Here is a 22,250-nt window from a genome sequence, read left to right on the forward strand (position 1 = left end):
GTAGTAGTTGGAAGAACTGCGCTACATATCTCAAAAAACATTGCACACAATATTCTGAGCGACAGATACATATGAAATGCATTTTATGTCATTAAGTTGTGTGACTCAACACCTGACAAATCTTACAAAGAATTATTGGCTTGCTTCAAGAAGGAAAAAATGCACTTTTTGCATAATGTGATAACCATTGAAGAATCTTGGATTTTCCATTATGACATTGAGATGAAAAAACAATGTTCCTGAAGGAAGTCAACTTCTTCATCATTTTTGCAAAAAAGCTGCACCAGCATAGGTAAAATCAGCATAAGTGTAAATGCTCTGGTACATCAATCTGCTGAAGATAATGCTGATCCACTTCAGAAAAAAATGCCCAGAAAAAACTGAAGAACTCATGTTGCAAAACAATAATGTATATCCTCATGTTACTTATATAGTCTGCAAAATTTTGAATGGAAAAATTAATATTGTTCCTCATCCACCATACAGCCCTGATCTAGAGAAATTCGACTTATGACTGTTCCCGAAGGTGAAGAAGGACCTGAAAGAGTGAAAATTTGAGAAAATCTAATCTAGAGGTCATATGGATTTCATGTTTGAAAAGTGAATCGAGCACTGGATGCAGTGCAGTGTGTTGCATTTACGGGAGACTATTTTGAAAGGAAGATGTAAATGTAGATTCAAGTTTTTTTGAACTGCAGCTGTTTTCTTATTATCTTATTACTTTTTGGACTGCTCTGTTAGATATTTTCATTACTATATATACTTGAATGTTAAATGATTTTAATTTCTCTTTTTCAGATCCTAGGTTTTGTGGGTTCTAGTGATGTGAGTTTAATTCAGATTGGAGTTTTATGTTGTCGTGTGTTACATGAAAAAGATAAAAGTACCTGTGAGAAATATTTATTATCAGTTCTAATGGAACCATTACTTAATTGTTCTCCTTGTTTTACTGAACAAGAATTTGCTAATTGTATTCAAAATCTACAGAAGTGCTTTGCAATTCCTGGTGGTGAAATGTGGGCGGTACCAATTGAGCCTCTCTGTATTTTATCAAAGATTATTTATATTTTATATTGTAAAATATGCGATAGTGTTTCAGTTATTAAAAAACCAATAGAAGATTTACTTTGGGTAATTTTGTCAAAAACTGATGACAAATGGCTGAGAAGAGTTTTTAAAAGTTTATTACTTAATGAACCGGTTACAGAAATTAAAGAATTACCACAAGAAATTTGTTTTGTTTTTGGTGATGAAGGAGGAATTAAAATTAGTGCTGATAATAGTGATATTATTAATAGTGTTGAACATATTTATAGTAAATGTATCTTAAAATTGTTTGAAGAAAAAGATATTACAGGTGCAATTAGTAAAAAATTGTTTTTGTTTTTTTTAAATTATTCTACTTCATTAGGTGATGAATTTTCAGAAATGAAATTGTATATAACAGAAATGCTTGCTGAATTAGCTGAATCTGAAAAAGTACAGAAAAATATTGCTAGCGAATCACAGTCTATTATAGACTTTGTTGATGTTCTCATAACAAATAAATTAGAATCTGCAAATGATGATTCAGAGATATTATGTATAGCCTTATTACTTTTAATTACCATCATGAATGACATGCATTCTTTAAATAAGTCAGATTGGGGAAAACTTAAAAAATTATCAACATCATTACCTAAATTAATTAAAAAAACAAAGAGTATAGAACTGAAGATGTTGTGTGATGAAGTTTATAACATGATTTTAACTCATGGTGTCATAAAAAGTGAAATGAGTACAACCAAACACAAATCTGATTATTCAGAAGATAATAAATCAGGTAATGTGAAGAGTAGATGTGAATTAGCATTAAATGAAGCCTGTGATCCATTACTTCCTGTTCGAGGACATGCAATGTTAGAGTTGGCAAAACTTATTACCTCTGGAGATCCTGAAGCAAAAGCAAAGAAAGATGTAATACTTTGTATTTTCCAGGTTAGTCTTTTATTTATTTATTTTTATATATAAATTATATAAAATATTTAATTTATTAATATCTATAGTTTTTCATCAGAAGTTAATGCATATGTAAGACTAAACTCATTCTATTACTATCCACAAAATTAAATCTAGGCAACACAATAATTAATATATTGATATAGATGATATTTGTGTGTATATATATATATATATATATATATTTTGTAACCATAATACTGGGTGATTCAAAAAGGAATTCATAACTTTAAAAGCATATGAAAATCTATTAAGGTAACTTACAGATTGGTTGAGGCCTCATTTCAAAGAAATACACTTCAAGTTTATCATCCAACATTTACTTTGGTTTGATATGGCTTCCATTTGTAATGCGACATACATATCACCTGAAGTCAGTTTCATTCCAGACTCTAATCAGCGAGTCGGACATTAACTTTGCAGTTGTAGCGTTAATTCGAAATCTTAACTTAAGAAGTTCAGCAGGCAAAGGTGATACATAAGCCTGATCTTCAATGAAACCCCCACAAGAAAAAATCTAGTAGATGTCAGTAGTAGGGAGTAAGCTGACCATGCAATTGGACCTTCATGACCAGTCCACTTACCTGGGAATCGAGTATAAAGATCTCAGACCTCTAGGCAGTAGTGAGGTGTTGCCCTGTCTAAAAAACATTGACCATAGGGCTGTCACAAATGTGCTACAAAGTTTAATGAGGGTTTTTGCTACTCCGTATTCGGCAGTTATAGGTGTTTAACTTGCCAGTGATGTGAAACGTTGACTCATCACTAAAAATTACATTGTCTAAAAATGTATCATCTGCAATTCTATCCATCATTCTCCACAAAATTGCAGCCGAGCAACTTTGTCGTCATCTGTAATGTCTTGAATCATAGTTAGTTTGTATGGCTTCAAGTGCAGTCGTTTGAATACTAAATCGTGGATACCGGTGTTCTTTGGTGATGGGGTTTCAATTAACCACACATCTTATGAATGGTCGAGCTGAGACTTTACTAGACTACACTTCATTTACACTCATACATTTCATCCTCTGAAGTATTATCTGAAAGGTAATTACCGGAGGCTAAACAGGAAGAGAAAGAAGTGCACTCGTTTAGTAATGCACACCAAGCAGTAATTTGTGAAATCCCATTTCTCATGTGTTTAGAATCTCATGTTGAGATTCTAAACACATGAGAAATGGGATGTTGAGATGATGCATGTTAAGTTGATTTCTTTAGACTATGTGCAAAGCTTTCTCTGAGTTGTTCCACAGCAACTTCAGGGAACCTGTTTGAACGAAGGTTTGGTGCCAAGAGTAAATTGCATGTCTCCCTAACGTATTCTACAAAAACTGTAGTTACTGACTGCAGTAACTACAGTCAGTAACTAACAGTCAGTAACTACAGTTTTTGTAGAATACGTTAGGGAGACATGCAATTTACTCTTGGCACCAAACCTTCGTTCAAACAGGTTCCCTGAAGTTGCTGTGGAACAACTCAGAGAAAGCTTTGCACATAGTCTAAAGAAATCAACTTAACATGCATCATCTCAACATCCCATTTCTCATGTGTTTAGAAATTATGAAATCAAAACACACAGCAAGCATGTCCCGCACCAGTAAATGTATCAATTTTTAACAATACTGGTGACAGCTCTGGTGGTCAGATTCGGTACTACTGAACTACCAGAGTCAAAACGTGATATGTTTTGCTATGAAATATCTAAGTTATCAACCAGATCTGTAAGTTATCTAAATAAATTTTTAAATGTGAAGTCCTTTTTGAATTACCTGGTATTGTAAGTTTAAATAAGAATAAAGTAATGTTAGTGAGATTGATTTTTTCCTTCTTTAATGTATTTCAAACTTTGTATTACTGAAGTGTCAAATGTAGAAGAATAAAATTAAAGAGAAGACTGGTGAGTAAAGTATAATAAATCTTGATCCATTCAACTCTTTAACTTAAAGATTGTGAATCAGTTAGCTTAGTTAATTAATATTTTTAATTTTAATAAAACATTTGTTTTTTAGTAAAATTATTTTCCATGATGAAATTGTTTTATGTTTTCTTGTTAAGATAACCCAGTACACATAGTTTTTCATGAATAATTTTTTGTTGAAAAAATCTATTATAATCAAAAAAATACATTTCTGGATTTGGCATATACTCAATCTCCACTCTCAGAAGTTCCTTTCTTAGAAAAAATAATAGTTTATATATATATCAAAAACAAAAGTATAAAAACAGTTTACCAAGAGTATAGAATTCAGTAATGCTTCTTACCTGGTGCTTATTATTTATTTCTAATGGTGCTTTCAATGTTTTCCCTAATCATCAGTTAAACTTTTTCTTTCTAATCACATATTAAATTCAAACCATTAAAATTATAACATAAAAATATTAAAAAAATATAAAATTAAACATTTTCTTAACACTAAATAAAAAATTCTTAATTTTATTTTTAATATTTATAACTACGTATTTTTATATGTTGTAATTTTAATGGTTTGAATTTAATGTGTGATTTGGAAGAAAAGGTTTAACTGATGATGAAGGAAAGCCTCAAAAGCACTATTAGAAAAAAATAATAAGCATAAGATAAGAAGCATTATTATAAGCAATTCTGTACTCTTGGTCATAAACAGTTTTTATACTTTTGTCTTTGAGATATTAGTACAGATGGGAATATGGACAAATACAATAACAAAAGAATTGTCTTTGCTAAGTTAATCTTCTTTTTATTTATATATATTTCTTCTGTCCATGTGTATGTGACTGAACTCTTAAATGGCTTGACTGATTTTGATGAAATTTTGTGTGTGTGATTAAGTTGATTCGAGAATGGTTTAGATTCACAATTTGATCCAATAGAAAATGTTTTTTTAATCAACTTTATTTATTTATGTGAACCATCTTGGGATGGTTCACAATTGGATCCAGTAGGCAGCGCTGCAATCGTGTTAAGAATATTAAATTGAGTATATTATGTTATTTATTGAAATAGCGTTTTAAAGTGTAATTAAAGAATATACATTGTGCAAATTTGTAAGGTGCAGTATAAAGTGAGTATTTTACATGATTTTTCATGAATTTTAATAATGTATACACGTGCATTCAATAACAATCAACTTAACCTACAAATTTAAATTGTCAGTTCTCATTTGATTCTAAGAGACCAGGTTGCAAACACGCGTGAAAATGAAATGTCTTCGAGCTAATGCATTGAGACAAAGAGAGGCACATCAACGAGTCATCGACGCACACAGACACATGATCGACAGCATGCAAGAACGTCATGCATTGACACGTGCATCACTTCACCACCTTGCGTTCGAATAGACTATTCATCACATACACTAATTGTCATCGGCAATATCAACAAAGAATGCCAACACTGTCATGCATTTAAATACAAAGGTGCATCGGCCAGTCTTTGCTGTGCATCAGGAAAAGTTTCACTTCCACCATTGAATTCGCCACCAGAACCATTGAAAACACTATTGGCTGGAGCCACATATCAATCGAAATAGTTTTTGCATGAAATTCGTAAATTCAATTCTTGCTTTCAAATGACAAAAATCATTCAGAATGAGGATGGTCGTAATTTTGAATCAACATTTAAAATTCAGGGCCAAGTGTATCATCAAATTGGTTCTTTGTTCTTAATGTCTGATGCCGATCCAAAAGTTTTGCAAATCTACTTCATGGGCAATGAGGAGCAACAAATTAACACACGCTGCCAATACAACCACATCGAGCAGATGGAGGAGCAAGAAATAGTGACAACTTTGGAAACATTTTTGCGTTGGCAATTGCTTCATCAGGCATTGCAGCAACCTTGCATGGTGGTGGGCAGACTGCGCATTCAGCACTCAAGTTGCCATTGAACATTCACACAAATTCAGACGCAATGTGTAACATAAAGAACCATTCAGGCATGGCTGAAGTTTTGAGAAAATGCAAAATTATTATCTGGGATGAATGCACTATGGCTCACAAGCATTCACTTGAAGCTCTCGATAGAACGCTGAAAAATCTCATAGGTTGAGTTGTGATAACTACGTGTGGTGGCGTACGGTATTTAAAATTTTTTTTTTTTTTTTACATATTTTTTCATCTAAACAGTCCAAATAATTTGTAGTTTATTTGAAAATTTTTTTAATTTTTGGATTTACAATGTTTGAACAGGACAACTTCTGTCAGGTCTGCTAGTATATATGTAGTACAAGATCCAGCAACTGATTTCTGCAGGTAAGGTATCTGTTTTTTAATAAAACTCAATTTAAATGAATAATTAATGATAATGTAATACATTACTGCCGGGTTGCCTAGCAAAAATTAGCCACAGTTACCTTTAATTAAATATATTGTAATTAATTTATTTAAAAAAATTTCAAGTGTGTTTTTTTAAGTGAATTAAACGTAATTTAAAAGAAAATGATGTTAAGAATGTAAAAAAAAATTGGTTATCAGTTCAGTCAGTCGTAACGTAAAAGTGGTCAGGTGTAAACAGGTATGTTATTGTTAATTATTTATGGTCTATTTATGGTATATTGTATTTTTCAAAAACATTATATACTAAATTGAAGTTTTAATTTTTTTTGTACACAATAACACATAGTTGCCTGTAAAAAAATGGCCGCAGGTAGTGGTTGCTATTATTTGAACTAATTACTTTCAGTCTGGATTGAGAGAGAAGAAATATGCGCGTTGCTTCATGTTGTAAACAAAAAAGCAGCGTGACTATCGTGTACAGAAGAAATTAAACTTCAATTTTTTTGAAAAACACAAGCGTAAATAATTAACAATAACATTTACACCTGCAACTTGGATGTTGCAACTGACTTAGAGCTGGCAACTATTTTTTTTTACATTCACATAATTTTCTTTCTAATGACGGTTAGTTCACTTAAAAATTAATTACAATATATTTAATTAAAGGTATTTGTGGCTAATTTTTGCTAGGCAACTCAGCAGTATTGTATTAAATTATCATTAATCATTTATTTAAATAGAGTTTTATTAAAAAGCAGATACCTGCAAAAATCAGCTGCTGGATCTTAGACTAATATATATATATTTATACACACAAAAAAATTCATTGATGATAATCCTTTTTACTTATCTATGTTTGAAAGGAGTATTTGAAAATTAAAGATTATTGCCTTATATAATAAGAACATTTGAATTGTTGTATTTGTGTATTAATAAATTTTTAACTCCATGAGTAATTTTTGATCCAAAAAAACAATGTAATAGACTATTTCAGTGAATCAGATCTTTATTTCAATATATGCTATTTTCTATTCCATTAGTACTTCAAATTAAACCCACCGGGTTGGTCTAGTGGTGAACGCGTCTTCCCAAATCAGCTGATTTGGAAGTCGAGAGTTCCAGCGTTCAAGTCCTAGTAAAGCCAGTTATTTTTACGCGGACTTGTACTAGATCGTGGATATCGGTGTTCTTTGGTGGTTGGGTTTCAATTAACCACACATCTCAGAAATGGTCGAACTGAGAATGTACAAGACTACACTTCATTCACACTCGTACATATCATCCTCATTCCTCTGAAGTATTATCTGAACGGTAGTTACCGGAGGTTAAACAGGAAAAAGAAAAAAGTACTTCAAATTAAGGTTTATTGTTTTGAAAATAAAGAATTCTATTTTCTAAAGGTAATTGTACAATTTAAGCCAAGGCAGGTAATCTCCATTAATAAAGAAAAGAAAAACTCTTACACTGACCCAGTCCATCAAACAGAAATGTTGGCAAATGTTGACCAGAAAACATTCAAGTGGTTCAGAAAGTCAATAATGTTACAAAAAAAAAACAAACTTAATATAAATATTGAAAAGAAATTAATTCTAATAAAGTTGTAAATAATGAAATAAGAAGAGGGTGTTTGAAAAAGATCCTACTTTTCAAAACTAATATATAAAAAAACTTATGAATATAGCTAAGTATCTTCATTCTTAATCACCAAATTTAATTTTGAAAGGTAACTTAAATTGTGTATTTAATGTAACAGGTAACATGAGATCCTAACATAAAAATGTATATTTTACAACATTTGTTTCAATATTATTTATTTTAACTATTTAAATGATGAAAAATAATTCATATTAAAGTGAATAAATTTGTTTCTTAAGTAATGTTAAAAGTAATGAAGAAAACAATTCTCTAAAAAATATCAACTTCCTTTACCAAAATTAAAAACATTTTTAGAAAAACCCTATATTATAACCTTAGATGAACATTTTAGTAAATATTGGACTGTTTCTTAATGCTGCCACTAATCCTCTACAGGTGATGGAATGAGAAATACCTGACACTACAGAATTGTGGGTATAGCAACTGAGAAATATCCTTGTCATACACAGAACTTTAGTCATAGCAGTGATTTTGTTGAAATGCTAAATACAGGGAAAAGCCAGTTGAGAGGAATGGTCTTGGATCTCTTCAACACAAACTTAAAAATCACAAATAAAGTTCACTTACTGTTTCCTTCTGTGTACACAGTATATAAACAAATTTTGGACTCTGTTTAATTTCACCTACATATTCAGGATTATTTGAACCAATTTGGATTACTAACTAAACATCTGTTATTGGTTAAACTTTTTTAGTTAGATTTTTCCAATTGTAGAAAATAAATTTGTGGAAGAAATCCTATAAAATAACATTGCATGAGATGACATGGTCATTAGATATAGTAAATCTCAAAAGTGTTCAATGAAGATATGTGCTGTTCTGCCTCTTCCCAAACGCTAGCCTCTGTAATGAATTATATTGCTAAAAAAAACCATGGATGTAATCCATGTGGATGTGACCATGAAACTGTAATATTCTTCGGATATCTGCATCATTATTATTATTATTGTATTGATAATTTATTTTACTTATTAAAAAAAAATTAATAAGTTCAATAATTTTTTATTAGTATATTATATATACTCACGTAGAAGTAACTAATAAGAATTTGGAAACATTTGAAGATGTGGTTACATTGTCATATTCTTAGAACCTCTTGGAAGGATAAAGTGACAAATGCTAAAAGTTGTTGAGAAGATGAATAGTGCTCAAAGCTTCTTTTGCTGTTAACAATAAGAAAATTGAATATTTTGGGCATATCATGCACAATCTTTGGAGATATGAATTCTTAAATGTGGTTGCACATGACAAGGCAAGGTCAAAAATTTAATAAAACCAAGTAGAAGATTGTTATCATGGCTTAAAACCAGATGCAACACAACTGCAGAGGTGTTTCAAGGAGCAGTATTGCCTATAGATTGGCAGCATCCATAACAGATAGATACAAAAAGAAAAAGAAATTACATATTTGTTATCTTTTTATTTATAAATTATACTTAAATTGGTCTCGTAACTATTACAGAAATCTCCCAGAAATAAATTGTAAGGTTGATGAAATTAAATTACATAACAATCTCTTGCATTTAATCTACTTTGCTAACCTCATTAATTCTGCAACTAAAATGAATGATTTGATAAGAGAAAAAAAAACTAAGTATACACTGGGAATAAAACTATCTTTCAGTCATTAACTCATTTAATTGAGCGTAGCTTTTTTGATAGCACCTACTAGTATGTTATATTTTTTGATAGCTAATGAATGGAGACAGGTTTGAAAACCCACGCTAGTTTTAATAAAACTATCTTTCAGTCATTAACTCATTTAATTGGGCTAAGAGCGTAGCTTTTTTGATAGCACCTACTAGTATGTTACATTTTTTGATAGCTAATGAATGGAGACAGGTTTGAAAACCCACGCTAGTTTTAATACTTAATCAGTATTTAATCCTTTTATTTATAAATAATTTTTTTTAGACTTATTTCCATGAAAAATGTTTTGTTTTGATTTTTTTTATTAAAGGAAAACTTAAAGAATGAAGATTCATATTTATATCTAAGTGCTATTGAAGGAATATCTTCTCTTGCTGCTGAATTTCCAGATACTGTGTTAGTAACTCTTATAGAAGAGTATTCACAGACTGAAACTACAACTCGATTGAAAGTAGGAGAAGCTTTAATGAGAGTTGTTAGGCGATTAGGTAAAGAACTGTTATTAATACTATATTATGCTTATTGTCTCTTTTTTTAAATGTGTTAACCAAACAGTTTTATGTTATTTAGTTTGAATTATTTTTGTAAAATTTCACAATATTTAATAATTGATTTTTGAATATCTGAATGTAGGACAAGCTCAGTTACTGCGTAGATATAGCACTGTGTGATTACATGTATGTAACAGCAGTGGTATATAGCACCACTATATGGTACCAGTGTATAATAGCACTATGTAGATATATTACTACTTTTGTAGTTACCAAACACTGTTCATAGTTACAGTCATTGTGTTTTGTTGTCATTGAAATTGGTGATATTGTAGTCTCTATACATCATTATCATACTAGCCAAACAGAAATCTTCAACATGTGTGCTGGAAAATATATAGAATTTGCTTGAGTAAAATTAAAATTAATTTTTTGAAATTGTTTTAATAAAAATTTGGTTTGATGATATCACCACATAAGCTTGAAGCTTGTGCATGGGATATGATATGGAAATGGAAATGAAATTATATACAAAATAGAATTTATTGCAACAATAAAAAAATCAAGAGTGCACTGTAACATCTTCATTATTTTTAACATTAAGTTACATTATGCTGCTCTATGAAATAAGACAACATTAGAGTATGCTTACTATGTTGTTTCTCTTTTATGTAGGCTATATATATATATATTATTTTATATATTATTTTACTGAAATTATTCTTTTTAAGATTCATATTATTCCTCTGTACTTTTGAAATTATATTTAAATTTTATTAAATAAACCACCTAGTGCAGAATATTGAGGTAAGACATATCTTACCTTAATTTTTCATTAAAGTACTTTTGCAGGATCCCATAGCCTCAAACATGATTGAAATGATTCCATTATCGCATAATAAAAATCAAAAAATACCAGTAATGAAAATTTGTTGCAATTTTTATAACACCCTCTTGTAGAAACTGCAATAGATAGTAGCACTCATTTAAATTAATACACAATTTCATTAATTTAGTATTATTCATTTTGGATTTCAGTCATAACTGAATGCGGTAATCCACAGAAATACTTTAATGAAAAATTAAGGTAAGATATATGTTATCTCAGTATTCTGTATTAGGTGGTTTATTTATTATAATTGTATATATAAATACAATTATAATAAATTGTATTATATATATATATATATATATATATATATGATGTGTATATATATATATATATATAATATATATATATATACACATCACATGCAGCTGTGCATATGTGCAGTTTTCACTACCTAATAGTATAGTGTAATATAATGATCATATTTTGAAACTTTTGAATAACATTTTCTCCTTTCAAGGCCCATATCACCAGTACACTAATAATTTAAATATGTATAACTCAACTCAATCCACCCAAGTACAGAAATAAGACAATTCTTACCTTATTTTTTATTTTTCATATAATTTTTTACAAAAGCACTTTCATGGGAGATCCCACATCATCAGTCGTACATAATATATTTATGTAGAATTACATATTAAACATAAAAAAAATAAAAATTTAAAGATTAAAATTACTTCTACAAAATTGTATGAAGTCAATTAAATAAAATAAAATAAGAACAAAAACATATATTAACATGTATATGACTAGCCAATTACTACTACAGTACTATACTGTTTAAATAAATATTTCATGTAATATCTATAAAGGTGCTGCTATCTATTGCAACTTTTATGAGTGTATATCCTACAAACTTCTATCTGTAAGTTAATTAAATAGAATCTTTGTTTATATTTATATTTTTTTTTTCTAAAATATCTAGATTTTTATTTATATCTCTTTTTTAATTTCTAATATTTAACATCAGAATGTTTATTGTTTATGAAGTGAAATTTTTTATTCTTATAATATCTAAAATGTTCATAAAATCTGGCTGTAAATGTTCTATTAGTTTTACCTATAAAAAAATATCCTCACCATCATTACACTTTATCTTATAAACCCCCACATAAATCGTATAATTCATTATTTTTATTTTTTTTTTAAATATTTTATTATGTGGTGATTACTTTTATACGCAGGTTTTAATTTATCCTCGTCATAAACTTTGCTTATATATGAGGTCTGTTCAAAAAATATGTTGACTAACATCATAAAACAAAATGTACTTTATTTAAAAGTTACTTGTCTCGGTCCCCTTCAAAGTAATCTCCTCCCCGACGCACTTACTTATCCCAACGGTGTTTCCACGTTTGGAAACAGTCCTGGAACGCTTCTTTTGTGATGTTCTTCAGTTCCTTCATCGTATTTCCCTCAATCTCAGGAATTGCCTCAAATCTTCTTCCTTTCAAAGGTCTTTTGAGTTTGGGGAACAAGAAGAAGTCACAAGGAGTGAGGTCAGGTGAGTAGGGTGGGTGGAGAAGAACAGTGATCGAGTGTTTGGCCAAAAACTCACGAGTTCTGAGGGCGGAATGGGCTGGAGTGTTGTCATGATGAAAAAACTAGTCACCACCCTGCCACATTTCTGGCCTTTTCCGCCGGATAGTTTCCCACAGATGCTTGAGAACTTTAATGTAGTAAGTCTGGTTCACTATGGAGCCTTGGGGGAGGTACTCGTGGTGGACTACACCCTGAGCATCAGAAAAAACTATCAACACCACATTGAAACGAACTTGGCGAGCTTTTTTTGGTCTGGGAGATGTTTCACCCACCCACTGGGACGATTGAACCTTTGTTTCGATATCATAACCATACACCCAAGATTCATCACCTGTAATGATGCTCGACAAGAACTTTTCTTCTTCTTCTTCTTCTGAACGTTCAAGCAATTCTAGAATTGTTCTAGAATTCCAGGCTTGTCTAGACAAGCCTGGACATGATGGGTTTTTTGGTCATCCGTCATCAGGGGTGGAACAAATTTTGCAGCAACATGGTGCATCTTCAATTTTTCAGTCAAAATCTCGTAACGTGATCCAACTGATATCCCACACTCTTCACCTAGCTCTCTGAGGGTCAGACGTCGATTTGCCGGAACCAGGGTGTTGAAAGTCATCAGTTGATGTGGAAGGACGTCCAGAATGCTCATCGTCTTCAATCAACTGACGACCATCTGGAAAACTTCCATGCCACTTAAAACATGTCACACGCTTCATAGCAACGTTGCCGTAAGCCGTCTTGAGCATACCAAAAATTTCACTCGCAGATTTTTCGAGTTTAACACAAAATTTCACAGCAACTCTTTGCTCGTTCAAGTCACTTATTCTAAAATCTGCCAAACGAAAAAACACACTTCACTAACAACCGCGTAGCTAAGCAACCAATAATGATATTTGCAATCAAAAAACTGCATTGTAATCAACTGATCTGTATGAACATGGTTATGCCAAGCAGATTTTACTGGAATAAATAAGTGTTCCATATAAGCAAAAAAAATAAAAATTGTCACAAAACTCTTACCAGCCCGATTTCATTTATTAAACAACAAATAATCATAAGAATTGTATTATTTATGTAAGTGTAATATGTATTGCATATAAATTAAATCAGGTGGGTAAGAGTTTTGTAACAAATTTTTATTTTTTTTTTCTTATATGGATCACTTAAACATTGCTTATTATCTATTATTGTATAGCTATTATCTATTAGATATAATCGTTTTGTTACAAACATTTTTATTTATATTACAGAAATTTTTTTTTTTTTTACTGGAAGAAATGATATCTGCGAGACTCTTAGCGTATGGTTTACAATTTCATTGTAATTTTTTTGGATAACACTGCATTTTACTGACTGATTTACTGCATTTAACACTGATTTACTGACTGTTATCTTATGGATTTAATATTAAAATTTATTGCCTTAGAACAAAAAAATTGAATTTCTCAGCCAATTTTTTTTTTGTTGATAGTCATATCATTCACTTCATACCACATTTTACCTTTTTTAATAAAACTAGTATAATCTCTTGTACACTTGTAAACTAACACTTTAATCCCTTGTAAACTAACACTTTTATTTTTTTTTAAAGAAATGATGGGAATTAAAAAAATTGTTTCATCTTCATTACTTTCATTTACGTAACAGCATTTACTATTAAAACAAGTTGTATATTTTTTTTTAAATTTTATTATTTTTCAAGTACATTATCAAGTTTTACGCTACCTAGTACAATCAAATACTGCTATCTAGTAGTGCAATTTGTAAAGGTCATTAAAAAAATGAATAAAATGATATATTTGAGTCGTGCGGTTCTAACAAAATTCTAGGTATTTCTTGAAAGTTTTCTATATTACTTATCTAACTGAACTGAATGTAATGTTTTAAATAATGTTTTCATAATTTTTCACTGTTAGGTTAGTTCATGTTTAAAACTGTAAACTTAATTGGTTTTAAAGTTATTTTACTATTAAGTTTTGATATTTTTTTTTAATATATATTATCAATTCATATATATTAACAAAGTACTAATCCATTTTGAATTACAGTTTATACAGTTGTGTTTACAGTATTTATTTCTGTGTTTAATTTTTCTTTATTATTATTTTGTATATAATGGATAGCTTTATTAATCATATTTGTATATATGTTAATTTATGAGATGAAGGAGAATCAAATCATCCAAATTATCTCTATGAATCCGAATCATCACAATTTTATTGGCTCTAAGTTTCTTATATACCGAAGTTACAATTTGGTTGTTTATGTTAATTTCAATACTATCATCTAGAAAATTTTTTGATGTGTTTATATCTACTTCATAAGTAAATTTTAAATCGTTAAAATATGAATTAAGTTTATTTAAAATTATGAGGTGTTCATTATTTATAACCGAATCATAAATGACAAAAACATCATCTACATAACGAATCCATAATAAAACCTTATGTGTATGAATAATACCATAAACTATTTTATTTCAAAATCTTGTAAGTATATCCGACATAATAGCTGACAAAGAAAATCCCATAGGCGAGGTATTTTCCTGTGTATAACCCTTTTCATTAATTTCAAAATATTTTGTTGACATAATATACCAAAAGTTTATGACAAGGATAAATTTAAACTTGCATATGAAACTAACAACCATATAATAAAATAAAATATTTTAAAACAACAATACTACTGATTTATGTGGAGTTTATGAAGTAAAGTGTAATGATTGTGAGTTTATTTATATAGGTAAAAGTAATAGATCGTTTAAAGCCAGATTTTATGAACATTTTTGGTATTATAAAAATAAAAAATTATTTACTTAATAGTCACAGTTACTTTCATTGGCTGGGGTGGTGAAGTTGCCAGTTACCAAACACTGCCCCAGGTGCGATTGATTGCCTGACCAGGCACTGGAAAAAGGAGGTTTGTAACCCAGCATTGTACACAGGACTTGAACGAGAAGTTCTCTTGCAGCTTTATACTCAACATCTGCCCACTGCTCCCTTGCTTGTAGGAGGCTTGGTTACCATAACCTCACATGACCTACCTTGACCCACATTTCTGAAACTTGAGGTAATAGAGTCTCAGTGAGTTGTGACAGAACCTGAATTTGAATTCCACCAAGGGGTCACATCCAGCAGGGTGAGGTGAGGGAAGCCTCCTCATTTCAAGTGCTTGCACACCCAGAATGAATCCCATGGTATTAAAGTCCATAACCTTGACAGGACACCAGTTAGCTGCACTGGTGGCTCCCCTTATCTCTTAGAACTCCAAGGTTCCCCAAACCACATTTGGTCAGTAACTGTCATGGGCTTTCTGTCTCTTCATTTACAAATTTACTGCATGGGCCCATCGTCCAGACAATGTTTTCACAGCATCTGGTATTTTGTAGCTAAACTGAGTCCTAATGTGGTACAGAGTATACCACACCAGGATAAAAGCAGGGGTTAGCTTTTGCTCACATTCCTGCCTACTCTATCAACAAGGTTATCCAAGTCTAATTTGATAACTATCAATGGGTCGCTTTTCCAAAGATCTGTATCACATGTTACTAATGGCTCTCCACTGCCCAAGAATGGAAATTTACAGACGGAGCCAAGTCTTGTGACATCTAGGATTGGTAGGTAAAGGTAAACAGAGAGTTTTAAGGGTACACCACATGGCTAAACATTTACCTGTTGAGAACTTTTGGTTAGCACCTTGTGATGCATCATATATATATTACTTCAAGTTAATATTATCATTTGGAACATAATTACTTTAATGCAATAAAACAAATCAATAAGTATTTTTTTTTAACAAATCAATAAATCAATGATTTATTTAAATCAACCACCTCATACATTCATAAAAATTCCGAAGTTATATTTTCAAATCCATCTAAAAAAAGGAGGATTAATGATTCAAAAATTACTCGATTTGATGACTTATTAAATTTTATTTTGGTGTTGTTTATGAATGCTACAACAGAAAACAATTCTTATCTGCAAAATTCACATTCATTTTTTAACAAAATTCATTCAAACTTAAATGTAAATTTTATTTAGCAAATATTATGAATTATTATTTAACTTATTATTCTTTTTGAAAGTTAATACTTCCTCCAAGATTTCTGAAATTAACTTTACGTATAAATTAATTTAAATTTTATTAACTTTTTACCAGTGATTTACTAATCACTAAATTAATAAATTTTAAACATAAATATATTATTATTGTATAGTTGAATTTAATAATTGGTTTAGGAAATAGTAAAAATTTCCTAATCACAACTAGTTATTATTGCGTATATAATTTATGTAATATGGAGCTGTTTTTATTTGTGTGATTGTTATAATAATAATAATAGAGCCCTCATGATGAGATTATCAGTGATAACAGGCTGTTCATTTGTAACCATTTACAATCCTTATTGCAGAATGATATATGTATACTTTTACTATTCTATGAGGTAAAGATGATGCATATGACATTTGGGTTTGACAAAACTGTACACTTAAATTATGATTTGTAATATTTCCTGTGAAGTTTTATACAATGTAATTGTTCTTTCAGGTGATATGATTCCTGTTTATAAAAATGAATTGCTAAACTCATTCTTATCTGGTGTCAGGGATTCTGATAATTTGGTACGTGCATCTAGCCTTTCCAATGTTGGTGAATTATGTCAGTTACTTAGTTTCAGAATTGGACCTATAGCTGCAGAGGTAATTACTGTTGTTTTCTTCTTTATTATTTTGTTATTCTATTGGCATTAATAAACAAATTATATAACTTTTTTTAAAAAAATATGTAATTGTATCTTATTATTACAGCTTTTTTTCTTTGAAATACAAGGGCGTTAAACAAAAATTAACATTTTATACTGTGCACCAGTGTCTGCAGATGCTGTGCTCCAGCCACTATATATACACATAATGGCATATGTAGGTAACATAAAACCTTTTACTGGGTTCCAATCTATGCGTTAGTTGTCAAGTATCTAATAATTGAGTGAGGTCGTGCATAAGATGCTCATCGGATTAGTGGAAAAGCAAAAATGAAGGAGTTTAAGGAACAGTGTGTCTGAAATTCTTGAGGAAGTTGTCGTCTGCAGTTGCAAGCACTAATATATTTCAACTCAATTCTGCTTCTGTTTATCAGTCAACAAATGCAGCACGAATTTTTGCACTGATGCAATGCAAAAATCAGGATTTGATGACAAGATCCTATGCTTAAGCCAACTTCAAACAAACAAAACACCTAGGTACTTATGAACTCTAACTCGGCTGATACAGCCTTTATATGTAGTGGGGGTTACAACTGTAGGATAATTTGTCTGCACCCTTATGAGGAAACACAGTCTTGGGCACAGAAATTTTTTAAATTTTGCATGTCCATCTAGCCCTCTGCGGTTGACAAAGCTGCTTTTGCCCGTTCTTCTAGCTGTGGTTGTGAATTACTACGAACTAACAGGAGACAGTTATCGGCAAAAGCCTGGGCCGTGACCCCTTCTGGGAATGTCAATCCCAGAAAACAGAACAGAACTGCAACACAAAGAAGGAAATGCTGCCTCTATGTCAATAAAAATTGCCAAAACATATTTATAGTCAGCGCTTTCCACCTCGGAAAATGCATTTAAGATGCAATCCTCAGTGCCAACCCCTTTCATGAAGCTGTATTGGCCTCAATTTAGAAATGAGTTCATGTCAATGTTTTCCCAGAGTCATTCCACAACCAGCCAGTGGGTAAAATGGTATCTCACCCACCCTGACGCCGATTTCTCATTTCGCCTGTAATGAGTACGTTCATGTTATCAAGGAAGCCAATTTGGCAAGCCTTTATAAGCTAGTTGCAAAATAGCCCCTGGTAGCTTGCTAAGTCATATTACTGGCCAAAGCCATTGCACGTGCTGTCCAGTGTTTGATGCGGGTTTGGTGGTCGGGACCACACTAACATCTGTGGTGACCTACCAGGCATTCTTGTGTTACCAGATGCTCCGGAGGGTGAAGTAGAAATCGGCATCAGGGTGGGTGAGATACCATTTTACCCACTGGCTGGTTATGGAATGAATGCCTGGTAGATCCGCAGACCCTCAGCATACACGTCATCAATGATAATTCCCGTTAGGGAGTGACGCTAACATCTTCTAGCTGACCTAACTCTAGTACGCAGCACACTCAGGTCAGAGGATCACTTTTTCCCAGGTTTCTGCAGAAAGAGGTTTTTCCCCTTTTTCCAGGTTTTCCAAGCAGAGGTCATGATGACTCCAGGCACTCGCAGATCAGCAGATGGCTGCTACCCAAGGATTTGTTCATTGGCCTAGGACGCTGTAGGACCCTCTTGCAGCCAGTCTTGATGGACCGGCAGAGTTGTTCAGTCATCAATTCCACGTCCTCCCTGTGTTCCATGCGCCATTCCAACCCCTATAAGGCAGCTGCACACTCGCATCGCAGCCTGTCCTTATCCAGGCCATTCCGCACAAGGATCCTCATGGCTTCATTTGTGGCTGCCTGGGAATGATGCAGGTTTAACTGCCCCAGGTGCAAGCGTTCGATATGGTGACGACCATTCTCAAAAGCTTCCCCCAATTCAGGTATCACCATATACTGTATTATTAATGATCTTCGCCCGGGCTATGTCGTGTGACCAGCATTGCACACCCCTGACCCGGTGTCTTGCATCAAAGCCTTTCACCAAGGCACAGGAAGCATACTTCGCAGGCGCAGTCTTATTAGGGCAGTTAGTTGCCCTGTGTCCAGTAAGGGTGCAATAACCACACATCTCCGACTGTGCTGTACAGCAGAGAGAGGTGTGACCAAAGCCTTTACATTTAAAGCACCGGGGTACTTCTATATGGTCAATAACTCTGCAAGAGGTCCACCACCACTGCCAGAGGTCCAATAACTGCCAGACCACCCTGGTCTCCTTGAGAAAGTCCTTGACAGCCATATCCTACGCAGGATTTTGGCTGTATATGACCCTGAGGATTTCAGGCTCCTCTACCCTCATTGCCATCAGCAAATCATAGACCAATATTTGCGTCTTCCGTTTGAGCAGCAACTGAGCCTTCAGCCTGTTCTTCTTAAGAATATTGGTCTCCAGCAGGCAATTGCTGACAAAGCCCCTGAACCCCTGCCACAAAGTCCTGCTGACAAAGCCCCTGCCAGCGGTGGACTAAGCTGCTTAGGCCCAGGAGCGGCAGTTACCATGGCAAAGGAAATAGGCTTCTTAACCTTCACCCGTTTAATAGTTTTGTGAAGTTCGCCAAGAGCTTCACCTGTCACTGGCTTGAAACCCCTGACTCCCTCCACCTCCTGGTCAACCTTGCCTGAGAGCCTTGACACAATTGTATCAAGGGCCCGGTTGGCGCCCTGGAGGCTTTCAGACTTTAAAGCCAGCTCAGTAACCATCAAACTACACTCGGACAGGTAAGAGTCAACTAACTGTTGAGCTTACACTGAAATCTGAGACTCCTTCTTTGAAGAGAATTTAGTCCATGCGGACTGCATCTCCTCGATCCTCACCAAACCATCAGTCCCAGAGCTTCCTTCCTACAGAAGGCTCCGTCCCCGAGACCTCTGGCTTAGAACCAACCACCACATCACCGTCCTTTACCACCCTTGACTTCATGAGGAAGCGCCCTTCACCCTCCACAGCCTCGCTCTCCCTCCACAGTATTAACTGATTTTTAGTGCAATTCACTAGTGGACAAGGACGCTCCACTACCCTTGTAGAGACCTCCTTTACATAGGACCGGGGTCTTGGTGGAGAACTGCCTATTGACCTTCTCGGCCAGATGGGGTCACCAGCTACCAGGTCCTTGGCCAAACGACAAAGTCGTCCAAGCAACCTCCTCCGGATTGCTCCATAGCAGCTTTAAATGAAATAGTACCGACTGAAACACCATGCACTACGTTTTCAGCCTGAATGAAACTATCACCTATCTTAAGACCTGGTGAGCGTTCACAATCTCTTTCCTGAGCAAAAAGCTAAAAGCTCCTAAGTCAGACCACCAGCGAGGTCGTAGCGAATCGCTTCTCGAACCTGCTAGAGGATCTAGAAAAATTCTTGGCCTCACAAACCTATGAAATGGAGACACAATTTAACAAAGGAAACGTCCTTACTTAGCCGACAGTGGTACTACTGCAACCCACTGTGTAGCCCAAACTCCACAGTAGCGCAGGTTGACTGAAAGCCACTGATCGTTGTCAGTGATATGATATATGCATAAGTATTTGTTCAACTTAAAAATTTTATTTTGTTCTATTGTTTCAGATTTTTAATTGTGTTGAAAGAATAGTAGCTACAGATCCTGCACCAGAACCTCGGCGTGCTGCAGTTATGCTGCTTACGTTGGTTTTGCGAGGTTTACAATCAGAGGCGCTCAGAGTAAGTTGTTCTTTTTCATAAGCCCTGACTAAAAGTTAAAGATATATTTTATATAAAATTACTTTGTAGGTCTACTTTTATGTATTTTTTAATGCATACATTTTAATACATAATTTTTTTCTTCAAGTAGATCATCGACTAGAGTTTTATGCAAGTTTCTATAATGTCACTACTACATAAAAACAAAGTTAGGTGTTTTTAAAGTATTTAATTATAAATTTGATTTGATTGTCATTCACTCTTCTTATGCAAAAAAAAGTGATCCACACTATACCATTTAAGTTTGCAGTCTGGACAATCTACTTCTCACCTTGTTACCATAGATTTTATCATAACGTAACCTGTATAATATCATAACTTTTTAATATTCTAAAAGTGAAGTTTCATAAAGGTATAGTTTTTTTTTTTTGTAATGGGTCAATCCATTTGAAGTGACCCAAGGATGGTTGCTTGACCAATTCAAGAAAAATTGAAACTTATCCACTTGTTTCCTACATATCACAGGAACTTAAAACTATTTTTTTTTTTATTTTTTTTTTAAATACCTGTGGTGGCCATTTTTGTTACAATGCACTCACCTATTTTTGTGATTGCTAGAGTTTACGGAAAAAATCATAATAAAAAATTATTGGTCATGGAAGGATGAAACAAAAAGCAATTTATTCATATTTTCTCAAGGTAAAAAGATTGGTCCAGTGGTTTATTTACCTATCTGTCTTCTTTCTATGAGAAAATTACTAATAACGTTGAAAAACTGTGAAATTTCACTTTAGGTAGTTTTTTCAAGAGGCAGGGATGGCATGCACAGTTTGTATTATTTTTTTATATGTAGGTAGGTATATGTTAGTAGTTTTATTATAAATAATATTAATGGTGATATACTTAGGTATATGTTAGTAGTTTTATTATAAATAATATTAATGGTGATATACTTACCCCTAAATTTTTATCAATTTTTAAAAACCAATCTTTTTAAAAATTCAAATTTTGGCTTCAATAACTCTGAGGGGGCTGGTGATAAAAATTTCAAATTTGCTCAACTTACATTTCTTTTGTAGATGTTTGTGGCAAATAAAAAAATTATTGTGTATTCTACTAATAAAAGTGTTATAACCTCTCAAAAACATGTTAAAAGCGATACCATTTTGACTCACTAAATAAGTGCTCCAAGGGGGTTTCGTGTCTTGAGATTTCAATGAGTAGCCTACATCTTTTTTCAAGAATTCATTTTTATTTTTATATTGTTTATTTTTGTAACACTATCTGATAAAAAATAAATTGTAGCAAAATTTTAATTATTCTTCAATGAAATAGCCTGTTTTTGTAGCAATGAAAGTTTATTATTTAGTGTGGTTAACCAACAGCTTTGATATCTCTTCAGATAATTCTCTTGAAATTGTGCG

At 32.6% G+C, this 22,250-nt stretch overlaps 1 protein-coding gene across 4 annotated transcripts in view; it reads left to right on the plus strand.

Annotated features, from left to right (window-relative positions):
* Tango6 (transport and golgi organization 6) overlaps nt 1–22,250 on the plus strand; it is a 41,713-nt gene that overhangs the window by 16,682 nt on the left and 2,781 nt on the right. For all 4 annotated transcript variants that reach the window (XM_075356099.1, XM_075356100.1, XM_075356102.1 and 1 more), the window contains 4 exons: nt 799–1,977; nt 9,869–10,046; nt 17,032–17,183; nt 20,734–20,847. In XM_075356099.1, coding sequence (XP_075212214.1) covers nt 799–1,977; nt 9,869–10,046; nt 17,032–17,183; nt 20,734–20,847 — 1,623 coding nt within the window. The remainder of the gene's footprint in view (nt 1–798; nt 1,978–9,868; nt 10,047–17,031; nt 17,184–20,733; nt 20,848–22,250) is intronic.

This window comes from Lycorma delicatula, chromosome 2, assembly GCF_047948215.1.
Source record: "Lycorma delicatula isolate Av1 chromosome 2, ASM4794821v1, whole genome shotgun sequence".
In the NCBI taxonomy this organism is placed as follows: Eukaryota; Metazoa; Arthropoda; class Insecta; order Hemiptera; family Fulgoridae; genus Lycorma; species Lycorma delicatula.